This window comes from Notothenia rossii (genome assembly GCF_949606895.1).
Source record: "Notothenia rossii genome assembly, chromosome: 2".
NCBI classification, from domain to species: domain Eukaryota; kingdom Metazoa; phylum Chordata; class Actinopteri; order Perciformes; family Nototheniidae; genus Notothenia; species Notothenia rossii.
In genome coordinates, this window is record NC_136904.1 from 89571686 (window position 1) to 89599032 (window position 27347).

Sequence of the window (27347 nt, forward strand, 5' to 3'; positions counted from 1 at the left end):
GGCCTCACATGGAGGGGCAGAGTGTTCCAGAGCCTGGGTCCAGCTGCTGCCGAAAGCTCGGTGCCCTCGGGTTTTGAGCCTGGTCTTGGGCACTATCAGCAGCAGCTGGTCAGCCGACCTTAAGGCTCTGGCTGGGGTGTAGCGATGGAGGAGTTCAGCTATATAGGCCGGAGCCAGCCCACTTAGGGCTTTAAAAACAAATAAAAGGAGTTTAAAATCAATTCGGAATCGAACTGGAAGCCAGTGCAATGAGGCCAGAATTGGGGTAATGTAGTCACACTTTTGTGGCCAGTGAGAAGACGTGCAGCTGCGTTTTGGACTAGCTGCAGGCGTCTAATTGACGCCTGATCCATACCCACATACAGAGCATTGCAGTAATCCAGCCTCGTGGTTACAAAGGCATTAATAACCCTTTCTAGGTCTTTAAAAGATAAAAACTACTTGGTCTTGGCCAATAGCCATATTTTTTAAAAAAAAGCGATGATGTAGTATACTTGAAATAGTGGCTCTGCAGCAGGTCACACACACACACACACACACACACACACACACACACACACACACACACACACACACACACACACACACACACACACACACACACACACACACACACACACACACACACACACACACACACACACACACACACACACACACACACACACACACACACACACACACACACACACACACACACACACACACACACACACACACACACACACACACACACACACACACACACACACACACACACACACACACACACACACAAAAGGATAGGTGTCGTTAGCACCTGGGTTTTGGGCTCCTGCAGGTCTGGATGGTAACCGTTAGATGGTGGTGGGTCGAGGTGTCAGGAGTCACTCATCCCTTTAGTCAGGCCTGGGGATGTGACTGTGACACTAGTGTATGTTCTTGTAGACAAGTGGGGGATGGTGTGAGTGTGTGACAGACACACACACACACACACACACACACACACACACACACACACACACACATCACAGACGATGTGGGACTTTGAGTGTCAGGGTGGACAATAAATAAAGCACTGAGCAACTTTTCTCACCGGGTCAGAGGTGATCTATCGTCCGCTCACCCGTAGAGAAAAAATGGCTTGTTCTCCACTCTGACTCCTTTCAATTTAAAAAAAAATAAAGAACGGATATACACGCTGCCAAAACATCAGTCAGACAACAACAGAACAGTGGAAGTTGTCAATCAGATGTCTTTTTATATAACTCTGTGAAAAGAGGAAAACTCACAGAAGAACACAGCCTCCAGTGTTTCTGTAAATATTGTACATTACACTGCTGGTTTCATTCAGAGTGTCAATGGAGTTGGATCTGAGCCAGGAGTTGCTCACAAAGCAGAATATAAATAGTTTGAAGCATCAAAAAGAGTTTATTTATGTAAGCTGAATAAGTTCCTACACATTAATGCTTTAAATACTTTGATAATGTATCAAAGAGGAAGAGATTTATTGAAAGAGAAAATGAAAAAACGAAATAACGTATTAGGGGAAATACAAAAAAGCTGCATCGCACAGGACATTTTGTCTCTGCCTGACAGAAAATGAGAGAATTAGTTTGCATTCGTTTGTCATTATGGTCATGTCAATAAAGCTATTCTTATTTGCCTGTGATGCTGGAAAAATATCTGGGGCTCGGGATGGAGACTTAAGCATTAATAATTGAATTTCAAAAGAGTAAGCAATCCATCTCTATCTCCATCTTTCTCTCTCTCTCTCTCTCTCGTCAGTATGCAGACTAATTAACTGTGCAGGGAAGCATACATGTTGTTGTCATGATGCAAGCAACACGAAACACCAGCAACACAAACATGAGCTCCTAACTGAGTCTGTGGCATCTAAACAAGCTTTTATAATTTACTGAGAGTCCCAACGCAGTAAAAACACACAATTTGTTTTTATGGCCACTTTTTTTGTTTGGTTTAATTGATTTCTAACCTAGAGTGATATTTGCTCATGCGCTTCCTTAAGCACACACAGTTTACACACAGTGGCTTTTAGGCAAATGATGGTGCACATCTGCATGCACGCTCGAGACACCTGAGAGCATTATCACTCCACAAATTACACACACACACACACACACACACACACACACACACACACACACACACACACACACACACCCACACCCACCCACCCCACCCCACCCCCCCGGGCTACAGTGTGTTCCTATAGAGGCAGGCTGCAGCTGTTTGTTCTCTGAATAAGTCTTCAGAGGAAGTGTGGCCACAGCAAAGGCTGCTGGGAAATCAAAGCAAGGAGACATCAAAGGCCGTGTTTCCCCCACAACTCCTGATCTTTGTGGATGTTATAGAGAGGCGAAGTCCCTCCCTTTCCGGTGGAGCTCCATGGGACCTTATTTCGGAAAAGGTATGTATTGAAGTCAATGGAGAGAGAAAGATTATCTTTCGATCCCGTTTGAATTATGCCACAAATTACACATATGATGTTTGTCAATTTAAAAGATAATTTTGCAAGTAAAAAAAATAAAAATGAGTCGTGAAACTGTGAAGGAACACTTTTCTTTGTGTGAAACCGCTCAATGAACTACATCTCCCGTCTCGCACCACACACCAAGACGGCCGTCACGTTGGCACATTTCACCTCTTTCTTTCAGAATGAGGCGAAAAGTATTAAAAGAGGTGAAAATCACTCCAAGTCTGGGCATGTTGAGAGCTGCATACACACAAGGGGAGTTAGTCGGTTCCTAAGAGAGCCAGCATGCGGAACCGGGATTCTGGGATTTGTAGTTTTTCTAGTTGCGTATTTTTCATAGTCTCATATTTCAACAGTTTTAAGACAAACTGACAAACTGACTTTTTTTAAGATTGACAAACATATGTGTAATTCGTGGCACAAGTCAAACGGGATCGAAAGATAATCTTTCTCTCTACATTGACTTCAATACATTATTTTTCCGAAATAAGGTCCAATGGGTCGGAAGCAGAAGGGCGGGACTTCGCCTCTATGGATTCAGAGCTGAGGGTTGCACATGTTTACATTTGAAAGACCAGGTTCTTTATTTATCCTCTTCTTTACATGCATATAGATTTGTACATTCTGGTGGGATTGAAGCAGAACAATCTACAGGCCCATGTTGATTATTATTAAAGAAAATTCCAGTGTGGCTCATTGATATGTTTCAAATGTTTTAGAGCTCTATGAGTAGAAAAAGACCAGGTTCTTTATTTCACCTCTTCTCTACAAATCTCATGAAAATACTAAAAGTAACATGTGTTTGTTGAGCACAGATGTTGATATTCTGGGGGGGATTGAAGCTAAAATCTACAGGGACAACATTGATTTTTATTAAGGAAAAGGCTGTGGCTCATTGACATGTTTCTAAAAATGTATGGAGCTCTATGAGTGATTATGCTCGTCATGGTGCCCTGAGGATGAACCCTGATGATTCCTGGTGAGTTGTGATGGGGTGCCAATACATTTGGTTCACACATTTGTGTCCCGTACAGCAATAACTAAAAGTTAGAATCAAATCAGGTCAAATATCTAAACTTTGCTTAGTTTTTTTTACCAAATACCTTCAAAATTAAAAATATTCCCATCGGCCTTAGCAGTTCTTTGAGTTTAGTGCTAATTCACCCATTGGTTTTTGACTTCCCTTATTCTTTTTTAAAAGCCTTTCATTTGGGAAATGTGCTCATGTCAACTTTCTTTGTGGAGCCACATTTGGATAACAGGGTGCAGCTGGAGAATAAACAGCTTGGTTTGGCTTAGCAAGGCGCATCTGATTTTGTCGATCAAAAAACAATGCCTAAAACAAAATGTGCCAACCAGAAAAAAAAAGACTGCAGATGGAAATGATCTGGCTTATATATTCTTCAACATTAAGATGGTGTACTTTTTCATAGTAAAGTAAGTAAAGTCAATTAAGAAAGCACAAACTGTTATTCTCAACAGTTTTCAAAAACCGTGACCTTGTACTTCAAAAAACACCATAACCCAATTTGACATTTTGTAATTAGCTGAGAACATTACAAAAAGTTTGATCAATAATATAATTTTAATTAATTTGTGTCTGGTCTCTGGGAACCATTGAAGCCATGGCTCCTGCCCAGTTGGATTTCCCCTCCTCTCACGTCATCGGTCGGTCCAGTTTTATCACAGACGCAGAACTGCCGATATATTGATTTAACTATGCAGGCAGCTTCTGTTCTGTTATTGATTGCTGACGATCGCGGCTCAGTGGGATATTGAGTTTCCAGATTAAAGTGCAAGGTCACTAGTTGGTTATGAGGTTTGCTTGTTAGCTAATGTAGTTAAGACGTTGGAGCAGGGGAGGAGATTTATGTTGTGAAATATTGAATATCCGCTTCCTTCTTTCCTCTCACCTGCTGTTGAACTTCTCAGGGTGCTTTTCCCGCATCAGATGAAAGCGATGGGCGATGGAGGCATCCTGCAAGAGATAACAGAAGAGATCATAATAATTATCATAATACTTTATTTAGGGGGAAATTGGGTATGATAAAAGTAGCTAAATGTTATAATATAACTAATAATAAAATGTTATTTTAATTGTATTTAAAGGTCACCTATCATGGTATTTTTATGCATTTATTATGGGTCTCAGATATATAAAAACATATAAAAACATGTCTATGATGTGTTTTTCTCAAAATACAAACAGATCATGCATTTTAGACATCCCTCATATCCCTCTATTCCAGCCCTGTTAGAGAAACGCGGATTTTAGGTCCTCAGCAAAAAAACAAAAAAAGAGGAGGCGGAGCTAATGCCTGATCAGAATTCTACCGGAGATAAAGTTAAATTCTGCTGTGATAAAACGCCATCCTGTTCTAAACCACATCAAGGATTATTTCTGAAACACTATGGAGCTCAAATGCTTTCTCTCTTGCAGGTTTATCACAAGGTGAGTTCCTTTGTTTATTTCCTGCTTTTTAAACACATCTGCTCTCCAGTACAGGTTAGCTCTGAGTGTTAGCGATGCTTGCTAATGTAAACAAAGACGAGATTACATCCAAAACAAGTCAGGCATTGTTTCTGATAGCAACTCTCTGTGGGTCGACCATCCGAAATTACGTAATATCGGCAGCAAATCTGGATCAGCTCCGTTGTAGCCCCGCTTTTAAAAGATTTGGGTACGGAAGGAAAGGGTTTTATTTTCTGACGCTGCGTGAGTTCCCTGACACACCGGGGACACATATTATGTATAAGGTCGCATTCACACCTAACAGTCCGCTTCTCTGGTACGCACCAGACGACAGTTTGTTACATTGTTTCATTTTTCAGAAGGTTCGGTTTGCTTTCACACGGGCAAAACTCAAACGGACTAGAAACTTTAAACACAAGTCATGTGCACGGAAATGCTGTTCAACCATTGGTCAGGCAATTTCTACCGGAGCCTCCTCCATGGAGCATCGGCAGGTTATTTTGATGCTGCTGTTAATCTGGAGAGCATACCAACAGAATCTAGTGGACTGATTATACAATCAGACGACATGCGTTAAAAAACATGTACTGTAATGAGACGTTCTGCAGAAAGGAGGGACGTTTCACCGACGACAGGTGGCTCTGACTTTTATGTATAGTTGAAGGAGCATTTTTACTTTACACAACACTGTTCAACACTTCATTCTGCTTCACTCGTTTACTAGAAATGAAGACATCCGCGTTCTTGTGACGCGTAAATACTACGCTTCCTATATGTTGGTGCGGACTGCTTTCACACCAGTGATGATCCGCTCCAGAGTTCAGTAGCAAGCGCTCCGAGACCACCTCTTTTAATCGGACCAGAGTCCGGTTGTTAAGTTCACTTCAGAGGTCTCGGACTGCGTTCACACCAACCCAAACGAACCGCACCAAGCGGCTAAACACACCAGGGTTCGATTCAACCAGACTTTGAATGATAGGTCCCCTTTAAATAAATTAAAAAAGATATACTTTTCAGAAGAAATACAAATCAGAGATGAAAATAAAAAATAAATAAAATAAATGTCTTTAATTTGAATAGAAAATCAAATAGTGTCTAAAAAAATTATAAAAAATTATCTAAAAAAAGGTATATATTTTTCAGTTGAAAGCACACATTAATGGTAAGCTGGATATATTGTTCTGCTATAAAGTGTATTACTTATTTACATTTCAACCACCAGCATTATTCCATAAAAAAGCAAGACATTCATCGACTTTGGTCTCTTTCAACATTTGATAGACAAACTGATAAATCAAATATTCACTAAACATCTGCAGATTAATTAGTAATGAAAATAGCCCAACCAAAACGCACAAAATAAGCTCACATTTCCACTACAATAGGCTTCTCAAGTTCTGCACATATTCAGTCAATTAAGCGTAAAATACTCAGAGAAATGGAGCTGGGACTTGTTACACAGAGCAGCGTTGAACTAGAGGTCAGGAGTTAATGGGAGCAGGGTTCAGCCCCCCCCCCCCATGTGTTTAACCTCTGACCCCTGAGTCTGACCCTGATCAGTCACTAGGGCAGCCTCAGTGTGACCTCGCTCACAGACACACACAAACACCAGCGGCGATCACGCTGTGACCACATTATTGATGTTGTACTTCTTTAAAAACACACATTCATTTTTCATTCATCACAGGAAGGCTTCACTCTCACAGGAGCCTCACAAAAGTTCAACAGAGGTTTGTTCCCTAACATGGTCAACTTGCTTTCATAATAATAAACTACATTAGTCAGATAACTCCAATCCAAACTACGCAACCAAACTGCATTGCCAATTCATATTTTCTAGTGAAATAATTATGTTTGTTGTTGACATATTGCAAATTCATTTCTAACCAAAGTCTGTGAAAGTCATACAAACACAAATGGGACATTGTAGACGCTGTTCGTGTCTTGTTTGAAACCAAAGGTCACCAATTTATATATACACAAACTACCACACAATATATGTAAAAAACAGTATTTTATTTCACTGTACAATGTTCAATTTTACCTTTAGTTATCTACTTACACGTTGTGTTAATTGCACAATTCTTTTGCACTATTTTTTCGTTTTATTTTGATTGTTTAACATATTTTATTTTATTGTTTTAAAATGTATATGTATATATATTTTGTATTATTTTATTTCTATTTCTTCTTGACTATTTGTTATTGTGTTTGATGCATATAAGTATGTTGCATAGTTGGAGAAGCCTGGGACTTCCGATTTTCTTTGCAAAACTACACAGTAGCTATTGTGCACATATATAACAATAAAGCTTTTGATTCTTGAACCTCCACTGTAGTCTGACACACGGGACATGCAGCAGGGATCTGGACACTTTCAGTGACTGTGATGAATTGAACAGAGCAGCTTTCATTTGACTGTAAGTTGAGTTTGAGCAGAGCTTCTCCCCTGCAGCCTGATATCCGTCTGTCACAGATAAATAGCCGCTGTACATGTAGAATAAACTCAAGATGCACGGACTCAGAGATTACATCGACTATATGTCAGAGGAAGCAATATAGCTAACATGGATATGGAGATGGTGGATGTAAAGTTTCACTCTGATAGTGGAGTCTGTAATCATGTTAACATATTAAAGTCTTTTATTTTACAATAACATCTTCTGAGTCTGCCTGAAGTGCCTAACAGAGACAAGGCGCATGTCATAAGCCCACTTACTTCCACCAGTTAAAGACGATATGAAATGAGGGCATATACTTTAGAAAATGTGTCTGGTGAAGTTTACTTTCTTCGAAACTGGGTTTACAGTTCAATATATTCATATAGGTCAGGGGTGCCCACACTTGTTCAGCTTGGGAGCTACTTTTAAAATGACCAAGCCCAAATGATCTACCTACAGGGCCGCCCAATCTGTGTCGTGAGCGCGGGGGGGGTTGTGCTAGTGGACTACACGGCGGATAAACTGTGGCGCGTTTACACTAATTGCGCCGCATAAGCGAATAATAGTGCGGTATAGGAATAGGTGAGGCCCCCTCATAAAAAGTTTTTTTTTTTTTTAGTGTGAGGGTTGTCCACAGTATTGAGTATGTTTGTCGCTTTGGATAAAAGCGTCTAACAAGTGAAATGTAATAATCTTCAATGCCCTTGCTGATGGAAGGAGGTTGTTACTCAAAATCTCACGACACATGGCTCCATTCATTCTTTCCTTTACACGGATCAGTCGTTGTCCCTTTGCAGAAAAACAGCCCCAAAGCATGATGTTTCCACCCCCATGTTTCACAGTAGGTGTTCTTTGGATGCAACTCAGCCTTCTTCTCCTCCAAACACGTCTAGTTGAGTTTTTACCAAAAAGTTCTATTTTGGTTTCATCTGACCATATGACATTCTCCCAATCCTCTTCTGGATCATCTAAATGCTCTCTAGCAAACTTCAGACGGGCCTGGACATGTACTGGCTTAAGCAGGGGGACACGTCTGGCACTGCAGGATTTGAGTCCCAGGCGGCGTAGTGTGTTACTGATGGTAGCCTGTGTTACTTTGGTCCCAGCTCTCTGCAGGTCATGGACTAGGTCCCCCCGTGTGGTTCTGGGATTTTTGCTCACCGTTCTTGTGATCATTTTGACCCCACGGGGTGAGATCTTGCGTGGAGCCCCAGATCGAGGGAGATTATCAGTGGTCTTGTATGTCTTCCATTTTCTAATAATTGCTCCCACAGTTGATTTCTTCACACCAAGCTGCTTACCTATTGCAGATTCAGTCTTCCCAGCCTGGTGCAGGTCTACAATTTAGTTTCTGGTGTCCTTTGACAGCTCTTTGGTCTTGGCCATAGTGGAGTTTGGAGTGTGACTGTTTGAGGTTGTGGACAGGTGTCTTTTATACTGATAACGAGTTCAAACAGGTGCCATTAATACAGTTAACAAGTGGAGGACAGAGGAGGCTCTTAAAGAAGAAGTTACAGGTCTGTGAGAGCAAGAAATCTTGTTTGTTTGTAGGTGACCAAATACTTATTTTCCACCATAATTTGCAAATAAATTCTTTAAAAATCAGACAATGTGATTTTCTGGATTTTTGTCTCTCACAGTTGAGGTATACCTAGGATGAAAATTACAGGCCTCTCATCTTTTTAAGTTGGAGAACTTGCACAATTGGTGGCTGGCTAAATACTTTTTTGCCCCACTGTATAGTGCTTTTTCCAAATGTGAGTAAATTAAACTAATTCTGATGTAGTGGTTATGACCACAGTTATGATTAACCATCCATATTATGATATTTGGGACCAGTCCCTTACAAAGTCATCAAGAGTTCCTGTTAACACGTATGATATCTCCAAGAAACTGACAACCATAGGCGGATTTTGCGGCGGGGCAGGGGGGGCATTGCCCCCCCTAGTGGCTGACATATGTTACTGCATTACTACGTCAAACTGTTCCAATATTAATATTTCGTATATCAATATTTTAATAAGGTAGTTCACTGGTTAATAATATTGTAGCGTGTTCAAGTAACCAAGGGATATAGTAGTTCTCACATAAGTATAAGATGTGCACAGTTATGATAAATTGTACAGTTATGTAATGCACTGTTGTTGGGGGGAGAGACCGCCCCTTCCATATACGTGTGTGTGTACGGCGGGCATGAGGCGTGCATGACAGGACGAGTTGTGTTCATATGTGGAAAAGTCATACTCAGTGCGGTGAGCGCTGGCTTTATTGCTACTGTATCCATAGCACCCCACGCAATAGTTGTCCGTAAAAAAGGTTTGCCCCCCCAAGGGCAAATGTCAAACTCCGCCTATGCTGACAACCAGGCTAAAATAACTTGATTAGGGTTTATAAAAATGTTGTGCATTCACAGTAAAGTATTGCATCAAGCCTCTCCTGACAGGCAGAAGCATGTGTGATGGCCGTCTGGCACCCTGCCTTTCTGTGCAGCTGCGAGGTGTTTCAGCGCTGCAACAAGGAGAACGAAAGGTTGTGACATGACAGCTGGACAGGTGCAATTATACGCATCCTCACTTGTCACCCTCAGAAACATCCTCTGGTGCGACAGGGCTTCTCTCCACCAGACACTGCGGCTATGTGCTGACATCCCACAGCATCAGCAGGAAGGAGGTCTTTAAATAGAGCTGCTGTAACTGCACAGAATGTGATACTGGAACCAGGGCAGCGAGGAGACATCACAGGTGAGCTGCTCTGCAAGACACATAGGACTATAGAGTGGTGCAGGAATGAGTCCTAAAAGCTGGAAATGAGGCAGCAATTGAGCGCTTCTCTTGTCCCGGAGTAAACACTTTTTTGTACGTGTTTGTGGTTAGATCCCTGAAATAAGGTCTGTGGTTAGAGATGCCCAAGTCTTTTTGGGAGTTTCTCAGCCAAACAACCCCCCCTGCCTGAAATGCCTCCATTGGACTCCTTTGTTTACACACATAATGACATCACTTTGTAACACGTGCGCTTCTATTGGTGTGACGGCCCGTCCACACGGCGGCGTGCGTTAAGGTGACGTCAAGCTTTGCCGAACTGCATTGTGGGAGCGTCGCTTCGCTTTGCTCGCGTTGCTTGTTTCAAAAGTTGAGCAATGTTCAACTTTTGAAGCTTCAAAGGAAGCGTCAGCCAATCAAATCATATGCCAGTACAAGCTCTAGCCAATCACCCCGCGTGCTTGTGTGTCTCCGGGGCGGGAGATTCATGTGATTGGTTGTTGGTCGAGTTTCAGACAAGCTCACCGGCAAGCTTCAAAGCACGCCGCCGTGTGGACGCCGCGTGATAGGCTATGAGGTGTGACATCTCTAAGCGGTTGACCAATCACAACAGAGCCGGCCAACTAACCAATCAGAGCAGACTGGGCTTCAATACTGATATGAACCTGGAAATGTTTTGTTCTACAACACAAATACATGCTTTTACGTGTCCTGAAAACAGTGGTTGCTAACAAGTGTCAAATTGAGACTACCAAACGCCAACATTCTGAACATTAGCCGCCTTTAGCCTAAAATTCGCTTTTTACTTTTGGCAATTGCATTTACGCTTTCAGAATCACAAAAGTTGTGTTGATATGTGGAGATGATCCTGCTGAACAAAACGTGTAAGTATCATAAACGTGTCTTTGGCAAAAAGCTTATTTTCTGCAATAATCAAGAATCAAATGGAAAAATCCCGTTGCCTTTCTGTCGAGGGAGCATTTGAGTTACAGACAAATAAGTCATCGCTGCAACACTCAAATAAAAAAAAGGTGATTGTTATGGCAAGGTTATTCATCACACATAAAATAGGAAATGTGTTCATGGTTTGCCTCAGGAGACTTAGATGCAAAACAGGGAGTTATGTTTCAGTGATTTCGGGACAACGTGTGCAGCACAGCGTGTGGATCGCGGCCAGACAATGACACAAAGTGGCCGTGAAGCTTTCCAAAAACATGACGGGCTGCTTCATGTCACTAAATCTGCTCTCAGTTCCTCTGCTGCAGGCAATCACTGACCAGCCACACTTTTCTGCATTCTGTCCCCCGCTGAAAAATCTGTTCGTAACAATATGTGACATTTGCCGTCGCCTATAGTTGCCTGTGTGATGAAGGTTGTTTTGATCTTGCCATTTGAAGTTGTGCACATGGTGCGTGGGGGCAAGAGGAGGTGCTATTGGATGGGTGATGTGAAAAGTAGGAAGGGAAAAAAGGGAGAGACAAACAACAACCAAAACACTAACAAAAACGGTAGCTGGGAAATGTCACCTCAGAGGGACCCACAGCAGGGAAATAGGTTCGTTGAGCACTATAGAGTTTCACTGGCCTCTTGTGAGGGGCTTAATGTCAAAGAGAAATGTCATAGTTAGCTTCTAGCCTATCATATCCTATGATACGGTTATACTGGGAAGCTCAGGTTAGCAAAGCAATCTTAACATACACTGTCTTTGATTTAAGTCTTGTGTGATTATTTTATATTTCAAAGAACCTACACTCATACTTACATACATGTAATTTAAACATTTTTATCTCACTTTCAACTGGTCTGTACTTGTTATTAACTGATATTGATGAAACTGATTTGCTCGACTGTCTCAAATTGTAATGATTGTGTGCATTGCTTGAATTTTACTTAAAGGGGACCTATCATGCTAAATGCTAAAGACCTTTTGTACGTCTTTTCTACATGAATATGTGTCCCCGGTGTTCCAGGGAACTCACCAAGAGTCAGAAAACACAACCCTGTCTATTTTCCTCCATACCCAAATCTTTTAAAAAGGGGCTGCAACGGATCTGATACAGACTGATCCAGATTTGAACACTTCTGTGACGTCACAGAAGTCGCGCTACGGCTATTGGGCCAACTCCACCAATCGGGAGGAGACAGCCACGGACATTGCCGTTGGAAAGCGCTGGAGACGCTGTAGTACATATGCCAGGCCTGTAGATAGTGCTGTTCTCACAGAATCAGCCCATGCAAAGACAGTGTTAAATTGAGCGAAATGAGGAATGGCTAAAATGCATGATCTGTTTGGTATTTTGAAAAATAAAAAGTATAAATATGCCTTATATAGGTATGGTCCTACACTATATTATTCAAATATAGCATGATAGGTCCCCTTTAAGGTTTCATTGCATTTCGTCTTTTTGTTTATGTATGTCTGTAAGTTGTTATTGTCGGGACCCCCTTGAAAACGAGACGGTGCATCTCAAGGGGTTTATCCCAATGAATACACATTTCTATATATATGTAGTAAAGCTCTGTATAGTAAGGATCCTAACATGGTGAGTCAACACTATGTGATATTAAATCAAACCCTTGTCGTAGTTTTTCTGACATTTAGATTAATTTTTACCAGTATAGTTTGCTCATCTCATAATTTAGACGTATATTTACCGTGAATGCACTTTTGAAAGGGTTTCCCCCACTCAATTTTTACTGCCAAAAATTGACTTATTTATTTATATTTTTTTTATTATTTGATACAGCATTTTGACTTTGTTAAAAATAATTCTCTATTCTTTACAGTCTTTTCTGCTGTTATTTGATTATCTCAAAACCGAAGGTACACAGGCCTAACATGAGCAAGAACATGTGTTTATTCATCTTTTTAAGTCTGCAGAATAATATTATGTTATGAAACGAATAAACAGATAAAATATCAAATCTGTGGAGCTTCTTTTTTAAATGTTTAAAGGTGGGGTAGGTAATTTTGGAGAAACCAGCTCGAGTGCGCTATAATTTGAAAATACACAACCGGAAAAAATCCGCCACTTCCTTACAGAGCCCCTCCTCCAACACACACATGACCAATGAGAGCACGAGATAAGTTTGTGCACAGATGGAAGGCTGACAGGCAGGTAGGCCATCCAGTTACTTTAGCCGGGCCGGCTCAGATGATTAGTCGTGCTTTTTACAGCGCCACGGCTTCCACAGAGGACATTTTGTTATGGATTTTGTGTCAAAGCACTTCAGATATTCATTGCTATCGGGATGTTAAGAGCATTCCATGGAATATAACAAAAAGTGTATCTCAAGCCGGTTTCGCAAACTTCCCTACCCCACCTTTAATAGAGCAAGGATCCCTTTTTAAGAGATGTAGAGCAGAGGTTAACAACACTTGACAGGAAGCTGACCAACAGAGTTCACAAAACTGTCATACAAATGTTTTGGTAGTTTCTTGAATAGTTATGAGTATCAAATGTCACAGGGAAACATTTCATAACGTTTGAAGCCAGTTGTTTTAGAGGCTTTAAAGACAGGCAGGATTTGACTCTTTGCAGAAAAACTCTGTTCCCCCAAATATCAACTTTCCTTTCAAGTTATGTTTGTGGCTTGGAGTTGGACTTTGGCTCTTCTTCGCACAGTTTCTCAGCAAGAGTAGTGCTAGGTGTGTGTTAAAGTCCACACGTTTTAGCGTGTGTGTGTGTGTGTGTGTGTGTGTGTGTGTGTGTGTGTGTGTGTGTGTGTGTGTGTGTTCCTCCCGTCTTGAGGTGCAGCCAGGTGTCACTCAGCGCGGTCGTTCATTACGAGGTAACCTGGCCTGAAGCTGGCAGCCGCTCACTTCCTGTCACTGATACTTCCCCTGACCTTCAGAGAGAGAGCCAGCTCTATCTCTCGCTCGCAAACACACACATCATTTTATACACACACACTTTCTGATCCATGTGGCCCTGCTCGTTTTCCTGAACAAACACTAACACAGGACAGGATTACTTTTAATCTAATAGAGTCTTTTTCTTTGTCAACTGACCCCATCTCCAAAGTCACGGAGTAACTTTACAGCTTTTACTGTAAAACAAACCCAAGGAAAATCCTGATCTTGTGAATCTTTAGAGGCAAACACTGAACTACACCCAGCTTGCCTGAGGTCTCAATCAACGACATGCGTCTCTTTACAATTATCTGATGGCAATTTAAAATCCGTTTAATAAACCGGGAAACAGACTCATATAGCTCTTTGTATAAAAAATGTGTTTCCTATTGAAGTGCAACTAGGGAAGAAGAGGTAAAACGGAAAATGTAGGCCACAGAGTCCTGACAAAATGTCCATTAATTCAATGTTTGTTCCCTGTTGGACTTTATAAAACAGGCAGCAGTGGATTCACCGTTTGAAGCCACTCACTTACTCGTTACTAATTAGGTCAACTGTGTTTGAGTACCAAAAAGCCATCACTTTAACAGAACGATGAAACTGGAAATATAACATATTCCAATGGGAAACCAGGTGGGAGATCGTTTGCTTAAATGCCTGAATTTATCAAGTGTCGAACACATTTGGATGAATCTGCAGCTTTTGGGAATATTCAAATGTGAGAACATCATTTGCATAATCTGGTATTTTTGGTTTCTGACGCAACTGCTTATTTATTTTCTGTGCTTTTGTTTCCTTGACTTGATACTAGGTCTGGGGAACATATCAGTATTATATTTATAGGACTTGACGTAGATTTTGGAGCATAAGAGTTGTCTTTCACTGGTTTTAAAGTCATTTTCGGATCCTACCAGACGGACCTAGACTCTCTGGTCAATATATTAAAATGACCAATACTTACCTATCAAAGTCTCACAGTGTTAATGGAGATATTGTGAAATCACTGATTGGGGTGAAGTGTCTTGCCCAGGGACACAACGACATGCTGACTGCAGTGGGGTTTGAACCTGTGCTCCCCTGATCCGAACACCAACGCACAACCCACTGCGCCACACGCCTCCACAAAATCCACCATTGCCAAATCAACATCAAGGTGTTTTGGTCAAGATTAAACCACAGTACTATTCAGTACTACTGGACAGAAAAGTGACCCAAAACATTTTGTCTAAATGTAAATAAAGGATACAAGTTGTTGGTGTTACTTTGAAACTCACGATTAAAAGATTAAAAGCTAATTATTGGGAAGAGCAGTTGAAAAAACACCTAATTTACTCCGTTTAGTAGCTGTTCTGGATCATATTTGTAAATTCAAAATGTTCTACTTTCTTGTTTATTCCTAGTCTTTTAATTGTTATTGTACAATGCCATGTCTTTTTATGCTGCTGCAACACACATTTCACCCATTTGGATCAATAAAGCACTATTTTATCTCGTCTTATCTTGTATCAGATAATCTCAGATTCAAATAAATCTCTATTTCTCAAAGGCTAAATGTTTAAATTCATAAAACAGAAATTCAGCTCCAGAAAAAGCTTCTAAATGGACCTTGTGGTGAGATTTTGTTTTCCAGAACTGCAACCAAGCCTGCACAGGGAATCAAGATGGCTGCCATGCATTACAGTCTTCTGCCAATCAGGTGAAGGGAGCAGCTCGAGACTTATAAGTCCATCAGGAGAGGCCGAGGGTCGTCTAGCAGGAGTGTCTCTGTGGCAGTCAGGGATCGAGGTGCACATTAGGAACTGGCTGTTAACGATGGGAATCATCTTGCATGGCACACATTCGAGAGCATGCACATTCACACCTGAGACCCTTCCTCAGAAGCTGCTTCCCAGAGACTCGCGCTGCAGAGAGATCGGCTTCCTCTCCGCAACACGAGCCTCTTTAATGGCTGCTGACATGGTGTGATTTCCTCCTCTCATATTCCTCTCTCCAGATTCTTTCCAGGCTGCAGGTCAAGTGAAAGTACTTCAGGACCCGACACCGACCTGCAGGCTTCAATCCACCGCGTCTATTTGTAGCAGGTTTGCAGATAAAGTGTTTAATAATTGAACAGAAAGTTTAGAAACTAATCTAACCTCAGCCACATCATAGAATCTATGCATTACATTAATGTACACAATATTTTTTTATTACTCCTGATTTTTACTCCACATTTTATTTCTATGTAACTACTGCTATATTTTTTTTAAATTATTTTTAAAGTTTTCTGTGTTTTTAATTTTTGTTTTTCTTTTATGTATGCACCATGACATCAAGTCAAATTCCTCGTACGTGTCAACCTGCCTGTTTCTGATTCTAACTTTAAAAGTATTATTCTAGTATCTGCCAATGAATCAAATTCAATACTGACGTTTAAAACGAATTATCCCATGGCTTTGTTGAATACTGGATTCTGATTGGTCAATTTGCGACATTCCGCACTCTATTATTTCTCTATAGCAGACCGCTGCTAAGGATTCTCTGGCAATGTCCAATCATATTAATCTGCAGAAAGAAGTCTGATAAACTGTGGCCATAAAAACACACTGGTTTCCATTACTCCAACAAAAGGAAAACGGAGGTTAAAAGGAACAAAAAGATGGACGACAGAGAAACCGGCAGAATAAAGGGGACGGAAATATCTGTAACTGCATCTGAGCTCATCTTGTTACTGGCGGAGCTATAAAATGCAACAGTATAGAATTATATGGAGCCACATGAAGATGTGAAAGGAGGCAAGAAGCTTCACAAGTATTCCTATAGCTTTCTTATTTCTTAATACAAGCAGCCACTTTCTACCAGAGTCTGATCCTAAATCTTTTATAAAGACGATTGTATAAGACAAGGATTTACTGTCATCCTTCTCATTGTCTTCCTACTCTTTTCCTAAAGGTATACTTGCATTTGGAGTTTAGGATCTTATATACTAAAAGTACAGTAATCATAATGGATAAGTTTGTTTTTTGTATTGATATTTGAATGTTAGATCTATATTATATGTCTAGAATGGTTTTGTAACCGTGTATTGAGACTTCTCATATTTGGTTTTCTAGCATTAAGCAAAGGAAACTATGGATTGTCTGCTTATGTGGAATGAGAGCTGTTTGTGAGTGGATTTTTGTAAAACTACATTAGAAAGACTCGTGTCAGCTAGGTGTCTCTTCTGCAGTGAAAGGGATGAAAAACGTTATGTTTGTTTGAAAGCCATTGCTATATCCAGGGGTGCACATAACTGGTATGCAGGTACGCGGCAAATATCTGAAATGCGTACCGTCACTTGTCTCACCAAGCGCATTTGCGTACCGGCGGACATGTGAAGCATTTCCAGAAGGCGCTTCGATCACTGGACGACAGAGCCGGTCGCCCACCCCACCTTCACCCCACCTCCACCCCACCTTCTGAACACAGAACTTTGCGTGGGCAGCCCTGAGTGCCAAACATTGTCTGCTGGTACTCATTTGAGTAACTCACTAAGAAAGTTATGTGCACCCCTGGCTACATCACTGCTATGTGTAACATATACTCTTTCACAATCAAGTATTGTTATTACTGGCTGTTTCTTTAATACCTATGTATATGTTGCATATCTTTTCTTTTATTGTATTTTAATGCATTTTGATTTCATTTCACATTCTATTTTGCAATTTTATTCCATCTTTTAACATTATGTTTGTTGATCTGTATTGCACCCTCAGACACATGTGTTTTTTGGTATTGTAAATATATATTAAAACATTTTTATTTCATCAATTATAATAATAATACTTATTTAATTAAGTGTTTTTGCCACTTTATTTACTTATTTAATACACTTTACTTATTTAATACACTTTATTTACTTAGTTAATACACTTTATTTATTTAATACACTTTATTTACTTATTTAATACACTTTACTTATTTAATATACTTTATTTACTTATTTAATACACTTTATTTAGTTAGTTAATACACTTTACTTTTGCCTTTTTATCTGCACTGTCCCCTTTATCTGAATTTCCCCGCTGTGGGGCTTATCTTAATCTCAATCTTTATTTATTTATACAGTATAGCACATTTAAAACAACCTCAGTTGACCAAAGTGCTGTACAGGGAATACATACAATATAAAATAACACAATGGGAGTAAAATAATAAAACAATGGTTTAAAACATGATAAAAAGCACAATAATATACATCATTTCTGATGTCTGGTTATTTTCCAAATGTAAAAACCTTTCCAAACTGTTTTTGTCATGTAGAATCTGTGAATATATTGAATAATGCACCCTCTGATGTACAGTTCTGAGAGCCCACCACATGCTCCACACCATGTCATCCACATTAAGTCAGCGAGATAAAGGACAGATGACGGTGCAAGCTTTTCAGACTCGGCCTTGCCAGCCTCCCGTCTCCCCGGCAACCAAACCCAGCGCTGGGATGGCAGGAAATGCAAACCCTGTATGGTAAGTAAACCAGATTTGAGGGTTACTAATGGCTACCTCATTGGTGTGAGTCAGAGATTGGTTTGCTCGGGTGTCGTGCTCTCAGATCCTCAGCCATCTGTCACCGTGGCGATGTGTTTAATGGCCGTGAAGCGCTGGAGTGTTTGTCAGAAAACAGACGCAGCTTCTCACAGACGGCAAATACATTAAAGAGTGCTGGTGCTGTTGTTTATTTTATCGTCAACAAATCTCATGAAAATTGTAAATAAGACTTTGTTCGCCTTACAACTTCTCAAGTGTGTCGCTCATGCTCGTTTTCAGGTTCATATCAGTATGTAGTGTCTCTACTTTAAAGAGTCCTCTCCTGCTGATGTTCAGGTGTATATCAGTATGTAGTGTCTCTACTTTAAAGAGTCCTCTCCTGCTGATGTTCAGATGTATATCAGTATGTAGTGTCTCTACTTTAAAGAGTCCTCTCCTGCTGATGTTCAGATGTATATCAGTATGTAGTGTCTCTACTTTAAAGAGTCCTCTCCTGCTGATGTTCAGGTGTATATCAGTAAGTAGTGTCTCTACTTTAAAGAGTCCTCTCCTGCTGATGTTCAGGTGTATATCAGTATGTAGTGTCTCTACTTTAAAGAGTCCTCTCCTGCTGATGTTCAGGTGTATATCAGTGTGTAGTGTCTCTACTTTAAAGAGTCCTCTCCTGCTGATGTTCAGGTGTATATCAGTATGTAGTGTCTCTACTTTAAAGAGTCCTCTCCTGCTGATGTCCAGGTGTATATCAGTATTTAGTGTCTCTACTTTAAAGAGTCCTCTCCTGCTGATGTTCAGGTGTATATCAGTATGTAGTGTCTCTACTTTAAAGAGTCCTCTCCTGCTGATGTCCAGGTGTATATCAGTATGTAGTGTCTCTACTTTAAAGAGTCCTCTCCTGCTGATGTTCAGGTGTATATCAGTATGTAGTGTCTCTACTTTAAAGAGTCCTCTCCTGCTGGTGCGCAGGTGTATATCATTATGTAGTGTCTCTACTTTAAAGAGCCCTCTCCTGCTGATGTCCAGGTGTATATCAGTATGTAGTGTCTCTACTTTAAAGAGTCCTCTCCTGCTGGTGCTCAGGTGTATATCATTATGTAATGTCTCTACTTTAAAGAGCCCTCTCCTGCTGATGTCCAGGTGTATATCAGTATGTAGTGTCTCTACTTTAAAGAGTCCTCTCCTGCTGATGTTCAGGTGTATATCAGTATGTAGTGTCTCTACTTTAAAGAGTCCTCTCCTGCTGATGTTCAGGTGTATATCAGTATGTAGTGTCTCTACTTTAAAGAGTCCTCTCCTGCTGATGTCCAGGTGTATATCAGTATGTAGTGTCTCTACTTTAAAGAGTCCTCTCCTGCTGATGTTCAGGTGTATATCAGTATGTAGTGTCTCTACTTTAAAGAGTCATCTCCTGCTGATGTTCAGGTGTATATCAGTATGTATTGTCTCTACTTTAAAGAGTCCTCTCCTGCTGATGTTCAGGTGTATATCAGTATGTAGTGTCTCTACTTTAAAGAGTCCTCTCCTGCTGAGGTTCAGGTGTATATCAGTATGTAGTGTCTCTACTTTAAAGAGTCCTCTCCTGCTGATGTTCAGGTGTATATCAGTATGTAGTGTCTCTACTGGGACATGTCTCCATGCTTTAATGTTCAAAAAGCTCTTTATTGTTCTCATACTGTCTGTGCTGCAGCACCTCTTTTTCACCCTCTGTCTGAAACCAGAGCCCAGTCTGCTCTGATTGGTTAGCTGTCCGGCTCTGTTGCGAATGGTCAAGCCCTAAGAGATGTCCCGCCCCCAAGCCTATCACGTACAATGTGTTGGAGCGCTAGCCAATAGATCGCAATTGTTACATAGTGATGTCCTTATGTTACAGAAGACTATGCAAATGCTTTATGAAGGAAATTGAATAAACACATTTTTTTTGTGCGTTCTCACGCACGCCAAAGTCATCAACATTTTAAATAAAAAAATAAATCAGCTTGGTCAGTCAAGTGACCAACTGTGTCGCTCCCATATCCTGTTATGTATACATATGGTGGCTGTATAGTAGCTGTCCACTGCTCCTGATACTGTGATGCACACACTAAATGCAGAGACCAATAAAATGTAAGGTTGCAACAGTCCGTAGTTACAATAGCATAGTAACATAGCAACAACGTCATTGGGGTGAATGGATGGTTCAAACCAACACGGGACTTTTTATCCAGGAAACCACTATTCATGTGAAACCAAAAAGTCAACTTATGAAACGTACTTGTGTCACATGCATAACTGAAGTCACATAAGGAACCTACTTATTTGAACCCAAATCACGATCTAACACTAAACCTTACCAAGTGTTAACCAAACATAATCAACTCACGTCATGCAATGTAATGCTAAGCATATGTTGCACGTTAAAAATAATATGCTAAAAGACTGTTAACGTCAGTGACAGACCATCTGCTGTGTTTGACGAGATAGAAGTGAGAGTATGGACGTCCGTTAGATCGATTCACATAATGAATTATAGTGAGAAACACTGGATGCAAATATTAAATCATGTTGCACCTGTATCCAACTCTCAGTGTTTCCAGGATTAACCTACATCCTTTCAGCAAGGCGAGAACGTAAACAAATGCAATTGCCTCATACCATATGATCTTATAATCTATATATTTAACATTTGGAAGTACAACCATCATTAAAAAAGGAGTTTGAAGTCGAGTTGCAGACATTACAACTATTTTTTTCAAGCACCATCACCTCGAAAACCACAACCAAAACAGCCCATTAATACAATCTTCTACCTTCAGTGCTGCATCTTGGATTAACATGTGTTTAACCAGGACAAGGTACACATAAGAATATGCATATGAAGCCCATATGGCAGCGACTTTAGGAACAGTATGTCATTGCATTTCCCTGAGACGCTCTGCTGACGCGTATGCAAATATCAGTGGGGGTGCAGTCATATAGCATCAGTGCTTCATCCTTCTACCTGCGCACATATGTCCTCTCCACACATATGTCCTCTCCACACATATGTCCTCACTGTTTGTGTCCTTTATATTCATGCGTATGTGCTGCAATGTATACATCATGAGTTTGGCTGCTTTCTTTTGCATTTAAAGTGCTGGTATATGAATTAAGTTGCTCAAAATGTCTAGTTTCACGGAAAAAATGAAGTGCGTATTATTTATAGGATGCATGCAAAGTCTGTATGTTGATGAAAGTGGAGTTCATTTAAATAAATAAACATATGCGGCTGCCTTTTTGTCCTGAATAAATGCAGAAGCCACACAGTGCAAAGTGCAGACAAATCCTCTCTTTGAAGCCAAACGAGCCGAGCAGCACAGCGATAACTTCTCAAAAGGCTTTTTTTTCTGTCACCTCTCTATAAATGTCCCTGAGCCTTTATACCAGTATCTCCGGCAGGACAAGGTAAAAAGGTTGCTAAGCAACTGGGACCTGGCAGCATGCTTCTTTCGTCCAATTAAAAGAGGGACCCTGCCCAGGAGAGAGCAGAAAGTCACTGATGAATCTGCTAATTGCTCGAGTCCACACAGACCAGGTAATCTTCCTACCGTGTTGTTATTGTTGCCACATGTCTCAGGGTGGGTTTTGGGAAGATTTATTATTTAGTAGAATTTATCAAGTGTGTTTTAGCGTTTAATTAGTTTCAATTTGATGTTTATACTGATCCCCGCTTCCAATTTACATTAGGTCATTTATTTAGATGAACGTAATGTTCCTTATTTTTGTATAAGGATAATCAGACATGTTTCCCCTTTAATGATCGTCTGCCTCTGAACTCTGTTTCCTATTACAGGTACGTATGGAAATGACCATGACACAAAGACATTCATGCTTGAAATGTGTCGGCATCTAATCAAATAGATGTTAGAGTCAGAGGTAAAGGGATTGTTAATTATAATTAAGCACAAATAGGACATATTTTAGAAGCTGCTGAACATTATCAACCAATACCGGTTGTATTCAAAATCAAAATGAATGTAGGTTGAGGTTGGAAATGACCATAGCTGTGAATGCCTAACATAGTTTCAGGTTCTTTAAGAAGTATATTTAGTAACTAGATCATGGAGGACATTCACGTGAATACAAAGGTATATGACAAAAGATAAAAAATGTCAAGGTTACAAAAGGATCAGCAAAGTCAGTAGAATTCATCCTGTGGGAAATCATGAATGTCTGCTGAACTTTACGATGAGATAATTCACGGGACAAATTGAATGTTTGACCTGCTGGTGACACTCGAGGAGAAGTCAGGGCATCACCGAAGCAATAAGAATTCATCCAATGGGAAACATGGAGATCTGTACCAAATGTTGTTGACATCGATCCAATAGTACTCAATAGTTTCTCCTTATATCTACCTACTTGCCTCCCTACATACCATTCTTGTGTTTGCCTTGTATAGTGTGACGAAGGTAACTGACAGCTTCGGGCCTTGTACTATTACACATGTGGTTTTATTTTGAAAAGTGTTTCCCTTTCCCCATGTCTGTTACTCCTGATTATGTTCACCTGGTGCCCTGTGTTGTCTCCCCCCCCCCCCCCCCACCTGTGTCTAATTGCTGATTAGTGTGTGGGTATTTAGGCTCTGTTTCCCTGTCTGATTGGCAGGAAGTGTGTGTGTGTGATGCTTGTGGCTGCAGGATGTGTTCAGGGAAAACAGCAGGATTGAGGCTGTGAACTATGTGCACATGATTTTAATAAATGCCCACACCGGGTTTGCCTCCTTGCTTGGTCGGGCCGCTCAACGGTCAGTCTCACATATAGTTTCAGGTTTATTAAGAAGCATACAGTATCTAGTAAATTAACTCAAACCGAAGTCCATATGTTTGCCTTTTAAAACCCGACTTCCCAGCAGTACCCAGCATGTTCGAGCCACACCAGGAAATAGAATCAGTCAGACTTAATGTGAAATGCTCAGCTTGCTTACCACTCCAATAGAGAAGTAGTTGTTGACGATGCTGTAGGGAACGGGGTCTCCTTTCTCCTCCTTGTCATCGGGGACGATGTCGATGTTCCAGCGGTCGAGCACCACCTCCGCGCTGTGCTCGATGTCCCGGAGGAACTTCAGCAGGCTGCCGCCCTCGTAACCTGTAGACAACAACAAGAGGGGAAGGGACGACGAGTAAGAACACAAGATGAAGAACAGACAAAAGAACAGAGAGGATGCATAATAATGGTAACTAGTACAGGTCCATCGCTGTGCACTTAAAGAAATGTTATGTTTTGTATCAGCAAAATCTTAAGGTCCCCTATGATACTGTTTTTCATCAATATATTATAGGTCTCAGATTTATACAAACGTGTCTCTGAAGTGTTTGGCCTCGAAACACCAAACAGGTCATTGCAGCATTACCCATAATCCCCTCTGTTTCAGCCCTGTTTCCAAAGTGCTGATTCTCTGTCTGTTACTTTAGATGAAAATAAGGAGCCCCTCCCCACGCCCCTCTGAGAGACATTTGGTTAAAAAGAACTCAATGGTGCTCTAGGAGGAGATTCAGGTGATAAGGTGTGTGTGTGTGTGTGGGGGGGGGGGGGTTACCTTGGTTGCTGATTGGCTAATGGTTACACAAGCCAAAACATCGTTATGACATCATAAAGTGGCCAAAATCTGATCAACTCATTTTCAGACAGGTTTTTATAGAAATGGATCAGGACAAAAAGAGAGAGAATCTTTGTTCCTGAAACTTTCAGAGTCTTTTTACACAGAGGGGACACATGTTGATGAAGAAGACACATGGAGAAGAGGGGACACATGTTGATGTAGAAGACACATGGAGAAGAGGGGACACATGTTGATGTAGAAGAGACATGAAGAAGAGGGGACACATGTTGATGTAGAAGACACATGGAGAAGAGGGGACACATGTTGATGTAGAAGACACATGGAGAAGAGGGGACACATGTTGATGTAGAAGAGACATGAAGAAGAGGGGACACATGTTGATGTAGAAGAGACATGGAGAAGAGGGGACACATGTTGATGTAGAAGAGACATGAAGAAGAGGGGACACATGTTGATGTAGAAGACACATGGAGAAGAGGGGACACATGTTGATGTAGAAGAGACATGGAGAAGAGGGGACACATGTTGATGTAGAAGAGACACGAAGAAGAGGGGACACATGTTGATGTAGAAGACACATGGAGAAGAGGGGACACATGTTGATGTAGAAGACACATGGAGAAGAGGGGACACATGTTGATGTAGAAGAGACATGAAGAAGAGGGGACACATGTTGATGTAGAAGAGACATGGAGAAGAGGGGACACATGTTGATGTAGAAGAGACATGAAGAAGAGGGGACACATGTTGATGTAGAAGAGACATGAAGAAGAGGGGACACATGTTGATGTAGAAGAGACATGAAGAACAGGGGACACATGTTGATGTAGAAGAGGGGACATATGTTGATGTAGAAGAGACATGAAGAAGAGGGGACACATGTTGATGTAGAAGAGACATGAAGAAGAGGGGACACATGTTGATGTAGAAGAGGGGACATATGTTGATGTAGAAGAGACATGAAGAAGAGGGGACACATGTTGATGTAGAAGAGACATGAAGAAGAGGGGACACATGTTGATGTAGAAGAGACATGAAGAAGAGGGGACACATGTTGATGTAGAAGAGACATGAAGAAAAGGGGACACATGTTGATGTAGAAGAGGGGACATATGTTGATGTAGAAGAGACATGAAGAAGAGGGCACACATGTTGATGTAGAAGAGGGGACATATGTTGATGTAGAAGAGACATGAAGAAGAGGGGACACATGTTGTTGTAGAAGAGACATGGAGAAGTGGATTTTGCATAACAGGTGACCCACAAGGCTTCAGCATCCAACATTTTTCTAGAGAATAATGGGCTTCAAATGTTTTATGGTGGCAGTTTAGGGGATACTGTTTCCTGTTTAAACACAAGGCGTGGTTCATTATGATATCATTTTCCCCGTTTGATTTGGAAGAACCTGATTGGAGTGCAAAGATCTGATCTCAATTTAAGGGGAAACCTCAGAGTTTGAAAAGTGACGTTAATGTGGAAATTAAACAAACAGAATTGTGTTTTAAAATAAGTCAAATTGTGTAGAGGTCTATGAGAAAATGACTCTACTTCTCACTTGAATTATTAGGTCAGTAATCAATTTCCTGACAAATGATTATCTGACTTGCTTCATAAAGGGTATGCTATGGGTTGTGGTTACCTTCTGATGAAAATATATTTCCTTAGCATTATTTTCCTGTAACTACATTTGGATTACAGCAGAAATTTGCTACCCAAAATAAGCATCCAAATCAAAGGTCACCTATCATGCTATTTTTAGGCAATAGCATAGGTCTCAGATATATAAAAAATATATAAACATGTCTATGAAGTGTTTTGGTCAAAAAACCAAACAGATCTCCCATTCTAGCCATGCCTCATATCCCTCTATTTTACTTCCTGTTTCAAAAGTGCTGATTCTGGGAATAAACAGGTCTCTCTTGAGAATGAGACCCTGTGTCTCAATGAGATTTTCACCTGTATAAATAAAGGCAAAAATAAATAAATAAGAGGGGGCGGAGCTTATGCCGGCTCATGCGGGACCTGGCAGATACTGTGTAAAATGCTACGGTGATGAAACGCAAGGATCATTAGATCAAGGATTCTCTCTGAAACAGTATGGAGCTCAAAGGCTTTCTCTCTTGCCGGTTATACCACAAGGCGAGTTCCTTTTTACTTCCTGCTTCTTCACACACATGCTCTCCAGTACAGGTTAGCTCTGAGTGTTAGCGATGCTAATGTAAACACCGACCATATTACGTCCAAAACAGTCGGGCATTGTTTCTGATAGCAACGTTTCTGATTGGGCCGTGGGTCCACATTTCAGATATTACGTCATATCGGACGCAAATGTGGATCAGCTCCGTTGTTCCCCCGTTTTTAGAGATTTGGGTACGGAGGAAAAGAGAGGGTTTTATTTTCTGACGCTACGTGAGTTCCCTGACACACCGGGGACACATGTTTATGTATAAAAGACATCAACAAGTGCATTTTGCATGATAGGTCCCCTCAAATTAAAATTACAGTTGGCTTGAATTACGGATAAACCTTGCTTATGAAGCTAACAGGACCTATCCCTAGATCTCGCTCCTTTCCAGCTCCAATCTTTCAAATATGGTAACTTGTGGCTCCAAATACAGAGCAACAGGTAACATCTCAATAAAGAATCCAAGTCCACAAACCACAGGGCTACGTCTATTATGTATTTACAGTGCGTCTTGACCCCATCAAACACCTTGGGGATTAACATTGCCTGAGGCCAGGATATATTGCCTGAATATGACCTCACTAATGCTTTTGCATCTGAATGAGAGTAAATCCCTCGAGCCAGGTTTCTAAATAATCTGCAAATCCTTCAGAGAAGAGAGGAGGCTCTTTTAGCAGCAGATTACACTTCCAATCACACGGTGTAATCTTTGAAAAGAAGGTATGTCCGCATACTTTTGGTCAGAAGGGCACATGCAAAGAAAGAAATCACTTAGGCTCTTTTACTAAATAGTCATTTAAGGACATATAATCCCACAATTTTGGACGTAGAATAGATTAAAGAAGGAAACACATTGATCAACCCGTAGTTCATTGAAGTTCCTGACCACCTTTCCTAGATTTTCTTTGGCTGAGTTTATGTTTAAAAGCCAGAGGTAGGAAGAAGTGGAGTACAAATACTTCATTACTGTACTTAAGTACATTTATCTGGTATCAGTGCTTTACTCCACTACTTATTTTTCTAACTTTCTACTTCTTACATTTCTAACACAAATACCTGTACTTTCTACTTCTTACATT

At 40.7% G+C, this 27347-nt stretch overlaps 1 protein-coding gene across 1 annotated transcript in view; it reads right to left on the minus strand.

Annotated features, from left to right (window-relative positions):
• The window catches only part of dgkg (diacylglycerol kinase, gamma), a 152555-nt gene that overhangs the window by 50368 nt on the left and 74840 nt on the right, over positions 1-27347 (minus strand). The window contains exons 14-15 of the mRNA XM_079665825.1: positions 23448-23608; positions 4390-4454 (exon numbers count right to left, since the gene is read on the minus strand). Coding sequence (XP_079521951.1) covers positions 4390-4454; positions 23448-23608 — 226 coding nt within the window. The remainder of the gene's footprint in view (positions 1-4389; positions 4455-23447; positions 23609-27347) is intronic.